Source organism: Salminus brasiliensis, chromosome 22, assembly GCF_030463535.1.
Source record: "Salminus brasiliensis chromosome 22, fSalBra1.hap2, whole genome shotgun sequence".
NCBI classification, from domain to species: domain Eukaryota; kingdom Metazoa; phylum Chordata; class Actinopteri; order Characiformes; family Bryconidae; genus Salminus; species Salminus brasiliensis.
This window is the reverse complement of record NC_132899.1, coordinates 4,695,196-4,707,729: the sequence shown is the minus strand read 5'-3', so window position 1 is coordinate 4,707,729 and position 12,534 is coordinate 4,695,196. Positions and strand designations below refer to the sequence as shown.

At 39.2% G+C, this 12,534-nt stretch overlaps 1 protein-coding gene across 3 annotated transcripts in view; it reads left to right on the top strand.

Moving 5' to 3' along the window:
• Positions 1 to 12,534, top strand: part of adam12a (ADAM metallopeptidase domain 12a) — a 166,141-nt gene that overhangs the window by 105,999 nt on the left and 47,608 nt on the right. For all 3 annotated transcript variants that reach the window (XM_072666630.1, XM_072666629.1, XM_072666631.1), the window contains exon 11: positions 4,897 to 5,045. In XM_072666630.1, the coding sequence (XP_072522731.1) occupies positions 4,897 to 5,045 (149 nt within the window). The remainder of the gene's footprint in view (positions 1 to 4,896; positions 5,046 to 12,534) is intronic.

Genomic DNA, 12,534 nt, shown 5'->3' with positions numbered 1-12,534 from the left:
TGTGTTTTATGCATTGATGCAATCTGGGGAAGTCGGCTATCATCCGTCCATGTTTCAGCTATCCGCTAACTCTCTAGATTCCACATATTTGAATAGCATCACTGCTGAGATAAGCACTTTCACAAAGCATCTCACAGAGCATCACATGTTCTCTGTACACGTTTCCTCCCAGTGAGGGAACAGAGGCTGGTGGAGAGTATTAGTTGTGTGTATTAGGTGTTGGGTAAGAAGATGATGGTTGATTGAATGAGAGAATGTTCCTGGGAGGGGAAACTCTTTCAAATGATTGTCCTTGGTAATCACAGACACAGCAGACAGAGATTAGGTTGAAAAACGCTGGAGAAACCCTGACCTGCAAAAGATCCTGGGATAAGGAAGATCCGTCCTGTGTCCTGTGTTAATCTCATGGATAATTCCTCCTATCTCCTGCCTTATGCCTTAGTATCAAAGAGCTTTCTTAAGAGAACGTACCTAAAACTGACAGCTGGTCAAACATCTGCTCCTTCAAACTCACCAAGTCTCCTCACTAAGGATCCTCCCTCTTCTTTTAGTTCCCTTTCATTTCTCTTCCCTTTTCCTTTACTGTCCTTTCCATTATGTTCCTGTTAACTCCTTTCTCTCTTCTCATTTCCTTTCCTTTATTCGGTCTCTTTCTTTTCCTTTCCCTTTGCTTTGCTTTTCCTTTTTCTTTACTTTTCCTTTACTTTTCTTTTCCCTTTCCTTTGCTTTTCCTTTTTCTTTACTTTTCCTTTACTTTTCTTTTTCCTTTCCTTACTTTTTTTTGCTTTGCTTTGCTTTTCCTTTCCTTTTCATTTACTTTGCTTTTCCTTTCCTTTGCTTTGCTTTTCCTTTTCCTTTACTTTTCTTTTCCCTTTCCTTTGCTTTTCCTTTTTTTGCTTTGCTTTGCTTTTCCTTTTTCTTTACTTTTCCTTTCCTTTTCTTTTTCTTTTCCCTTTCCTTTCCTTTGCTTTTCCTTTTTTTGCTTTCCTTTTCCTTTCCTTTTTTCCCTTTTCTTTCCTTTTTCCCTTTCCCTTTCTTTACCTTTCCTTTTCCTTTACCTTTCATTTTCTTTTCCTTTTCCTTTAATTTTCCTTTGCTTTCCTTTCCTTTGCTGTCATTTCTTTTCCTTTTCCTTTTCTTTTCCTTTTCCTTTTCCTTTTCATTTCCTATTTCCATTTCCCTACTATACCATTCCCACACTATACCATTTTCTTTGTGTTCCCTTTCCATTCTTTGTCTTGCTTTACATTTCCTTGTCCTGCCATCCTTTTCCTTTCCGTTCTCTCTTCTTCTTTCTTTGTTGTTCCTTTCTTTCCTTTCCTTTTCCTCTCTTTCGCTCTAATTCTGCTTTAGAGGAGTATCTTGATAAATGATATCATTTTACTGAATCTCTGCTCTGTGGAGGCTCTAAGTTTACACAGGTGGAAAACAGTTGTTCTAATGAGGATTAGAGAGAGTCGTTAGTCAAGAGAGCATTATTCACATTGCGAGTCTGAGTAAGTGCTGTGAGTGAGGATTCTGCAGAAAACCACAGCAAGAGCTGAGTGTAACGCTGGCATGTCTGTGAGGAAGGGTGGCATAAAAGAAGCCATTACTCCCAAATTTCACATGAAAGCACATTAGGATTTGCCAGAAAGCATGATATTGACCCACATGCGACGTGGGAAAAGAGTTTGTGGTCAGATGACGTAACAAATGAGATCTTGAGGCAGATGGAGGTCAAGTTCATTAGTGCCGGTCTGACAGTCAGCATAATGCACTGTGGGGGCCAGAGGACAGTCTGTCAGGGTCAGCAACGCCTAATCCATAATCGAAAAAACGGGCTGGAAGATCAGAACTTGAAATCACAGTAAATAACAGGGATTAGGAGAAAAAAACATAGACATAAACTCAGGAACTCAGAGACAGCTTGGAGGACTAGCAACAGTAATGCCTAAAAGACTTTGCAATTTATTGCTGCTTATTGTACAAACAGAACCACCAGAAAAACAGCCGAGCACAAGACAGGGCCAAAAAATCATTAAAAAAGAGCCAGGAACTGTCTCTACAGTGACGTATGGTGGTGGATGCTTCAGGCTGTGAGGCAGCCGGTCCTTTAAGCCTTATCAGATCAGATAATACAAATGATTATTGCAAATGATATACAGCAGAATAGCTGAGCAGCACTGGACTGGTGTAAGCATGTTCAGCCATGGCCCAGTCAGTGGCCACTGATCTCCAAAAAAGCATGATCTGATTACATGGGGAATCTAATCTGCCTGAAAGAATGGGGAAGCACGGTGACTAATTCTAGATGTGCAATATAAAATACTGCATATTTCATAATACTCGAAGTACTGAAGACTGAAGAAGAGGTTTGGGCACTCCTGGTCAACAGGTCAGTTACTGCACAGCAAATCTGCCTGTGTTAAACTTTAACACTGTTAGGCTTTAACACTCCCAGTGTTGATTTGCTGTGTGTGATCAGTTAAGTGAGTAGAAGATGAACTGACCTGTAAAAGCCATAAAGTTTAAAAATCGAACATATTTGTAAAATTTTAAGCACATTTTTTTAATTAATTAATTTATTTATTTATTATTTTTTGTAAAAAGGAAAAAAGGAAAGAAGCACTGTGCAAATATTTGGGCGCACCAAGAGATTTGAAGTCTTAAGCTGTTTTTATACATTTGAACTCCCGGAAAATGTCCAGGGAATGAGGTCCGGACAGTATCCACCCTTTCACACATGTAGCGCACAGCTGGAGATTTTCCGGGTCGGACTCATTCTCACTACAGGAAATGTTCGGCATGCTTAAGGGAAGGGGCGGCACCTGTGTAGCGCGTACAGAAGGCACAGCATGACCCACTGTGAATTCTCTGGAAAATGGAAAATGCTCTATTCTATTGGACTCTATTGAACTGAACTGTCTGCCTCTATTAATATCACCACTATTAACTATCTACACATGATTACTATATTATGATTATGATCAGAGCAGTTCAACAGTATCTTAGGTAACTTTTATCAATCATTAATAAATAGTTCTGATAAGAGGAGGACGGGTCGGGTCCCCCTTGTGAGTCTTGGTTCCTCCCAAAGTTTCTCCTTGCCACTGTTGCCGTTGGGGCTCGCTGGAGGTCTTGGATCCGTCATGTCTTACGTTATTTCTTTTTTGTCTCTGTCTTTTACTAATTACTAATTATGTAAAGCTGCTTTGTGACGACAACAGCTGTAAAAAACTATACAAATAAATGTGACTTGACTATTCTGACTTTATTTGGACTTTGTACTAGGGGGCTGGCAGGATAAAGTGCATCCGGGTAATGTATGAAAAAGTTCTGGTTTACCGTGCAAGCCATGAGCATCTCTAATCAGCTGCTTTACACTCTGAATATTTATTTGATTTTTTTTATTTTATTTATTATTATTATATTTTATAATCAAGTGATGCAGAGGAGAAGATAGCAGCGTGTTTTCAGGTAGCTGTTCCATCAGTTCGTGATGAAATTAAGACATGACAGTTACCAGGAAAAGTTGAGATGAAGTCGAGGTCTGGAAGACTAAGACATTTTCCTAAAGAGATCTGCTCCTAGAATTAAGCTAAAAAGGCTAATTTAATCCCTGCTTGACTGCAAAAGACTTTACTGCACTTGCTGCAGTGGACCTTCATGGAAGAGTCATCAGATTAGATAACCTTTGGAGGAGTGCAGGATTTCATGAAAAGAACACCTGTCCAACTGTTAGGTGATCCTAGCTTGGGTTTGTGTTGCAGCCTGTGGCATGAGAAACATTTTACTGGTAGAGAAAAGAATGGATTCAGTTAAACACCAGCGGATTTTGGAAGCAAACATCAGATGTTTGTAAGAAAGCATGGTTTCTTTAACAGGATAATGACCTGATATACACACCTCTCCTCATTCCTCTCCTACTTCACATTCATGCTCATTAAAAAGCAGTGCAGTGCAAATCTCACAGAATTAGAAGACTTTTATATTGAAGAATGGTAGGAATTCCCTCGAACAAGCCCTGAAAGACTCTTAGCTGCAATAAATAAAACATTATAAGCTACGTTACCTGTATTGACCATGGATGCCTCAACTTTTGCTTCGGGCCCTTTTCATTTTTGGCTATTTTATGAATGTAAAATCTTTAACTTCACGTCATTTGGAAATCAGGTCATTTTTAACTCGTGTAGCTATTCACAGTACAGAAATTCTGACCAGAGGTAACTCTCTCTCCATCTGTTCACACTCCTGTTTCCAGTCCATATGTGTGAAGGTCAGCTGTTTTAAAAATGAAATTGTCCTCATTTCCCTGAGCCACACATCTGCTGCGGACCAGCTGCCCGTGGCTAACGCTAGCATTAGTCTGCCTGGTGTCTAGCTAAGCCACATGTATATAAATCTACAGCAACTCATGTAAACAAATACGCACAGGGCTAGTAAACGGCTGAGCCACTTGCCGACTGCGGGTTCTCTTATATTGTGCAGCTCTGTTTAGTTTTGGCAACAGTGAGCAATTAGACAAACCTCACAATCTTGACTCGTGCATCTCTAAATGGGTTTGTGGGAAAGTAATTACATAGGCCGTTAGTGCCTCTGCTTCATCGATTAGTCCCCTCATGTGAAACAACACTTTGCTGCTTTCTTTGAAAGGAAAACAAATGCACATGTGGAGATATTGCTAAGAATGTAATCTTGGAGGGCAGCTGGAGTGTAATTGACCCCGACCCCTCCGCCAGTGCAAACACAGGAGAGGAATTGGATTTGCTTGTTTGGAAATGATGAAATTGATCACTCTTATGAAAGTGTGCCACTGCTGTTTATGGTGCCACGCTGGGGAGATGTTGATTTATCTGTGAGCGAGTGTGAATGCAATTACCAGTGGCTTTGTCTTTTGCTCTTTTGCTCTCTTAGGACCACTCTGACAACCCCCTTGGAGCTGCAGTAACTCTAGCCCACGAACTGGGACACAACTTTGGAATGAATCACGACACTCCAGAGCGGGGGTGTGGTTGCAGAGTGACAGCAGACAGAGGTGGCTGCATCATGACTCCGTCTACTGGGTAAGTCCCAGTATTTGCATCTGAACGTTTATCGCCAGTTGATCTCTCTGTACATTGATTGATTTGAAGAGGGGAGTACGTCTGATGCCAGCTTTTATCAAATCGGCAGGGGTTTTTTTTTGGGAAAAAATGACCAAACAGATTGATTTGGTTGCACTAAACTGCTGATTTTACAGCATTACTATCAGCAGTGCCAACGTCAAGCTCAGATTTGCAGACTAGCTCTAATTCACCGAATGAACGAGCCCATCCCGCAACAGTTATATCACCACCCACAGATATAATCATTCCCATGTTCCCCCCATAGCTCATCTTTACTCATTTTCCTCTTCTTTTTCTCGTTCTGTCGTTTAATGGGTCACTGGCGCCAGCAGCGATAATCCTATATGCACTATGCATACATTACTGTATGATTATAATTGATTTATTGTAATTGATTCATAATTAAATATATTTTATAATGATTATAATGATTTTTGAAATTTTGGTAATTTTTTTGTCCATTCTTTCTCTTACTGAATTATCTGCTCAAGAACGAGATGCATATTTTGGCTGTATCCACCAACCCAAATACATTGGAAGACTGATGATTGATGTTAATGACTATAGATCACTGAGAGTTCAACAATTTTGGTGCTTAATTACAATTGTTGACACTATCTGACTTAGCTTATCTTGTGTTAGCAAGCGAATAAACCGGGAAATCTGCTGTATACTCTTCTCATAGGCTGAGTTCAGAGGGTCAAAATAAAACATTCAGAGTTTGGCTTTCAACAACATGCAAAAAAGAACTGTTTTCACTCTACAAACGAACCCAACCATGGTTCCGTTTGATTTGGACCAAAACCATCTCTTTTGGTCTGACCAAACTGCGAACCGAATGCACTTTTCACACCTGCTACTTTGGTTCAAACCAAACAAGGTAGCAAGCATCCTAATACACAGCAAACGTCCAGGGTATAGGCATGTTATACATGACTTGATCTGCTGTGGGCCGTAATTTCACTAGAGCTCTCCTTCTCAACAAAGAAAGGGTAATTGCTCCAATCACAGTCTTTTCTTGGCTGAGGAGGAAAGCTCATTAGGGAAATCAGGTTCAAGGCTAGAGGATGTAATAATAATAATATAATATAATAATAATAATAGTCTTGATTATGTTTATATAGTAATCAAAGAAATCAATCAAAAGAGCATAAAAACAAGTAATAGAAATATTTGAAAGGCTTGATTATAAGGACCTGTTTTATATATATATATATATAAAAAGGTAGACAGAACATTCCTCCCATCAACCCAGAAACACACATGGTAGGTGAATCAACTATGCTTAACTGTCTAAGGGAATTTTATTTTTATATAATTGTGTATAATCTGTATATCTACTTAATTTGACTCTATACTCTAAACAATAACAATTAAGGTGCTACAAACAGTTGTTTAAGCCATGCCAAAGAAGAACCACTTTTGATTCCATAAAGAACCATATTGTATAAAAGTGTAAATGTGAAGAGGGCAACATTATGGTTGACCTGGTCACTCCATCCCTCTGTCTTCTTCTCCGCTTCTTACTGGTCAGCGTGCTACGTTCTCTAAATCAAGTGAAGTCCAATTAAATTACATTTAGTGGTGTAGCACTTTTTATAGCTGGCACTGTCACAAAGCAAGTTTACAGGAATCAGTAAGAGGACCGATCAACAAATCCTTAAAAAAAACCCAGTGAGCAAACCAAAGGCAACAGTGGCAAAGATAAACTCCCTCAGAGCTGGAGGAAGAACCTTTGGGAGGAACCAAGACTCTCAAGGGGGGACCCATCTATCCTCATCTGATCAGAACTATTAATAAATTATTGATAAAAGTCACCAAACCACCGCATAAGACTGTTCTACTGCTCAGGTGTGCTGATATCATCATAATATAATATTATAATAATCATAATATAATATAACTAATATAATCATTGTAGAGATGGTAAGAATAATGAGAGTAATTATGGTTAGTGTTGGTAATGGTGAAAGGTGCTTTCAGTCTTTTTTTTTCTTTTCACACACACACACACACACACACACACACACACACACACAAACATAAGCATGGTTCTTTATGATTAAAAAAAAATGGTTATTCTGTGGCATCACCATTAAAAACACCTTTTGTGGCACCTTATTTTTAAGAGAGTGGTTATTACAGAGAATAAGAGTGGGCCAATGATAGATCCCTGGAGTACACCACGAAGAATGTCATGTCTATCAGAGTTTATGTTCAACAAGACCATCAAATTGTCTTCTTTCACTTTGGGATGTGGCAAAGTCATTTAAAGCATTTCCAGATAGTAGCTCTCTTTCAATTCTGTGCGATTTTATAAACAAATCTGGACATTTGAGCAGATATTAGGAAGAAAGTCATAAAATGCTTTGGGTTTTTAGAAATTTATAAAATACTTTTTCGAAGATTTACAATTTATAACAATTATTGTGGGTGTTATTATCATGGGTGTTTAGTTACCCATTCTTTTTTGTTTAGTTTTTTAACTAACTTTTAGCTTTTTTGTTTAGCCAAAAGTGGCCTGAATGCTTATTAACAGCAGTTCTGCAAAGTTGGTAGGAAGGAAGGTGTATAATTTGTTGGGCGACAAAAAGAAAGCTAGAGTATCAGTTGGAGACTTTGTCTCTTTGTAATTAAAGCTGTCAGGCTCATCAATCAATGTGTCATTCCACGGCCTCCTGATTGTCTCTATCTGAGCTGCTTTAGCTTTGAGTCAACACCCAGCGCTGGCAATTATGTTGCCTGTTTTTCAGTTATTGTTTGGATTCTGGCTGTTAGCGCTCAGCTAGCTCTCAAGGCTACGTCACCAATCCCTGCCTCATTACACTCTAATGAGCTCCATTTGCTCAGCTGAGCCCGACCACAAGCCCAGCCTTAAGCCAGGGTCTCATTATCCTGGCTCCAATTGACCCACACCCCAGATTAAAGCTAAGTCCCTCCATCAGCATTGATAGCTATCATATGTCAACATTTGGACAAATGTAATGTGTTGCTAATCTGTTGTCTGCCATGCCTTGTGGTGTGCTGAGAGACGATGTTAAACGTACAGAGGGCTAATTTACAGCTAAACTCTGACAGGCAGATGTGCAGTGGGCTGTACAGGCATGCTGGGAGGATATTCTGGGACAGGAGAAGCAGTGCTGCTGGTTAAGGCTGTAAATATGAATGAATCCTAAAGTGGTGAGGATGCGTTGGGGTAGACAATGGATGTTAAACATTTAGCGTAATTCTTTGCGGCAGGCAGTTAAATCATACATGTACACATAATGTTGCCATTAATTTTCCATCAGCTCCCAAAGGCTGCAAGCATCCTCATTTGTCTCAGCACTCTCATGTGTTGATCCTCAGATTGCTCTAAGTGCCTTTCACTAGTTCGCTTGCCTTTTTACTCTGAGATGCCTACAGGAAAGGTTCACCAGTTGTGGACACAAGAGGGTATATAAGGATAATCCTGGAGCTGTGTGAGTTTCTGGCATGTTAATGTAATGGAGGTGGAGGCTAGGTCATACCCATTACGGGACAAAGTAATGTCAGCATGTTGGATCTTTGTGGGGTGAAGCTTTATAATGAACTAATGAACCACACTGAAGCACCTCAAACATTAATGAGAAAATATGAATTATATATCTATCTCTATGTCTCGTAATGCTGCCATCATGTCCAGTTTAAATTTTAGTTAAAGAAAATGATGTATATTTTGGGAATGTAAACATTCAGACTTCCGTACCCTGCGGTCTGGGAGAGCGAGTCATTTGCAAGTTAGCTCTTGGACAAGTCATTAACACAAAGGTTCACTTACTTTTTCTAGCCTGCACTATGGATGTTTACTAATATGCTAAATAAGAGACATGAACAGCCCAACCTTTTTTTTGTTTGTTGTTACATTAGTTATATTGTGTCTATAATTGTAACTTGGATAATGATCAGACCACATTTTGTTAAAGCTTTATAATGAGCTAATGAACCACATTAATTATGCCTTTACTCTAATGTCTAAATGCTGCCATCATGTCTATTTTTCAATTCAGATTTAGAGAAAATGATGTATATGTTGAGAAGGCAAACACATACTTCAGACTTTAGTACCCTTCAATCTGGGAGAGGTAGAAATTTGCCAGTTAGCTTTCAGAGAAGTCATTAGCACAGAAGTTCACTTACTTTTTCTAGCCTGCACTATGGATGTTGACTTAATGTGGTGAACAAAAGACATGAACAGCCCAACCTTTTATTTGTTTGTTGTTACATTAGTTATATTGTGTCTATAATTGTTATTTGGATAATGATCAGACCACATTTTGTTAAAGCTTTATAATGAGCTAATAAACATCATTAATTATGCCTTTTAAATTTACTTTTTTTTTATTTACTCTACACTGCGGCCTGGGAGAAGCAGTCAGTTGCCAGTTAGCTCTTGGACAAGTCACTAGTATAGAAGTTCACTTACTTTTTCTAGCCTGCACTATGGATGTTGACTTAATGTGCTAAGTAAAATACAACTATCCAACTTTTTTAATACATTAGTTTCTATATTTTGTGTCTATACTTTTAACTTAGATAACGGTTAGACCACATTTTGTTTGGGGTGGGTGGGGTAAAGCTTTATAATGAGCTAATGAACCACATTAATTCTGCCTTTTTAATTAACTCTTATCTCTAAATGCTGCCATCATGTCTATTTTTAAATTAGACATTTGTATATTTTAAGAACGCAAACATGTACTTCAGACTTTAGTACCCTCTTATAATCTCTCTGATTAAGCAAAGGCTCTTACATGTAAAATAAGCTGTTACTGATTTGAATCTAATTCTAAATGTATGCCCATACTTGATAGTTCATAAACTGTTGGACTCAGAGGCTGAGCCACCAAAGATGGCAGTCGCCCCGGGGTACCAAAAATAGATAAATCTACAAAATATTTTGTAAAACACAATAAAATGTAATAAAACATCTAACAGACTATAGCAGTCTTGGATTATAGATTGTAGACAGTTTATCTAACAGTGGGTTGGTCGACTCTCTTTAGCAATGCTTTTGGAACCTTTTCCAGCTTCATGCATCTCTGTAACGCAATCGAGGGAAGGTTCACACTAACCAGTCTTTCTTGAGAAGCACAGATTTATTAGATTTATTATCTCCTTTATTTAAAGAAAAAAACACCAAGGAAATAAATAAAACAATACTCCTAATCTCATCTTCTTAATTTAAACACTTTGCCATTATGCAAGTTAGCTCTTGGAGAAGTCATTGACTCGGAGCTTCACTTACTTTTTCTAGCCTGCACTTTGGATATTTACTCAATGTGTTTAATAAAAGACATGATCGCTCTGTCTGTTTGTGTGTATCCTTGCCATTTAGACTGTGTTTAACTATAATTGTGATTTAGATTAAGTATCAGGCCACATTTTGTTGGAGGGGGGGGGCTTTATAATGAACTAATGAACCACAGTGAATCACATTAACCACTGTTGAGAAAAGATTCATTATAGTTTTAATTCTGCCCTCAATTCATCACTCTGATTAAGCAAATGCTTCTTACATCTAAAATAAGCTGTTCATGATTAAATGTGCTCTAAATATATGCCCACCCTTGATAACACTTCTAATTAAATCTTCTTAACTGAAGCACAGCTGCCATTTAGATCTTGGAGAAGTCATTAACAAAGTCACTTACTTTTTCTAGCCTGCACTTTGGATATTTAATCAGTGTGCTCAATGTGCGTTTGTGTGTCAGTAGTTTAGTTTTACTGTATTTGACTATAATTATGACTTGGGCAACAATCAGACCACAGAGCTTCATAATGAAGTAATTACCTAAAGATTGCAATGATGACATCACATCTGTTTTTAAATTCAGATTTAGAGAAAATTATGTATATTTTGAGGACACCAACACGTCCTTCACTTCGTCTTAGTACCCTCTTCTGATCATCACTCTGATTAAGCAAATGCTTCTTACACCTAAAATAATGTTATTGATTAAATGTGCTCTAAATATATGCCCACCCTTGATAACACTTCTAATTAAATCTTCTTAACTAAAGCACAGCTGCCATTTAGATCTTGGAGAAGTAATTAACAAAGTCACTTACTTTTTCTAGCCTGCACTTTCGATATTTAATCAGTGTGCTCAATGTGCGTTTGTGTGTCAGTAGTTTAGTGTTACTGTATTTGACTATAATTATGACTTGGACAACAATCAGACCACAGAGCTTCATAATGAACTCATTACCCAAAGATTGCAAAGATTCATTATAGTTTTAATAGATTTGGAGAAAATGATGTATATTTTGAGGACGCCAACATGTCCTTTACTTCATCTTATCACTCTACACTAAGCAAATGCTTCTCACATCTAAAATAAGCTGTTCATGATTGAGTGGAAGGCACATGCCTTCAGCCTCCTAAGAGCCGGTGGCCCTGTTCTGTGTGATGGAGGGTTTTGCCTCAGGAGGTTTCCACCATGTGCTCTGAAGACACTGACAAGCAGACACGGTACAGTGACTGGATACTTCCTGCTGAGTTTGGCTTGGCCTGTGGCCATGAAAAATAAAACCCACAGCAACTCCAGGCTCGATTAGGATGTTGCAAGGCTAGTCTGCACCACGTCGGGAGATGGAGGTCAGACAGAAGAAAGGGAGATACAGCTTTACATTGTCTCCCTCGGCAGGTCAGGGAGGCAGAGGTGGAGCTGTCCATGCTCTGTCCATTCATATTTAAAGCAGGGGGAGCTGTCAGCGGGACCAGATGAATACTTTACAAGCCTTAAGCTTCCTGCACTGTGCTGTGTGGTGTAGCACAAGCCTGCCACTTAACTCTAAGCGAGAAAATGACAGGACTCAAGAGGCCGAGTTTAAAATGTATCTGAGAGTCCGTGTTCTGATCTGTGATCCCTGGCAGCAGCTAGGAGATAGTGCAGCTGCTATTGTACGGCATACACTTCAGAACCGATGGAACTATCAGTCCATCAAGGATAATTTTACATTAGCTACGTTAGCTGCCATTGCCCTGTCAGCAGCCTGTTCCCATCAAGCTGACTTTCAGTGATGAAGACGCCTAAATTGCCTGGCATCTGGCTGAGTTATAAGGGGAGAAGGAGGGTGGCAGTCATACCCCCCTAGGGAGGACAAGGCCAGTCATGCTCTCTAACGCCCCTTTTAGACATACATGGTAACCCACCACTTTTCCATACATTGCTTGGACGTCTGACTTGATCCTTGACCTTGACCTTGAGCAGGTCACTTTACGTTACGTTAGTTACGTAGTCGGTAGCCTCGTTCCCCATCTTCGATGTGCTGTAAACAGTACCGTCTTGCCTCCAGCACGCTCAACACTGGCGCCGCCCCTAGCCGTAACCACGCAGAACATTACCTGTGGTGAAAATGCGTCTACACGTGTGGATCTGATGCAGACCTGATACTCCAGACATTTTCCGAAGTGAATGTCTAC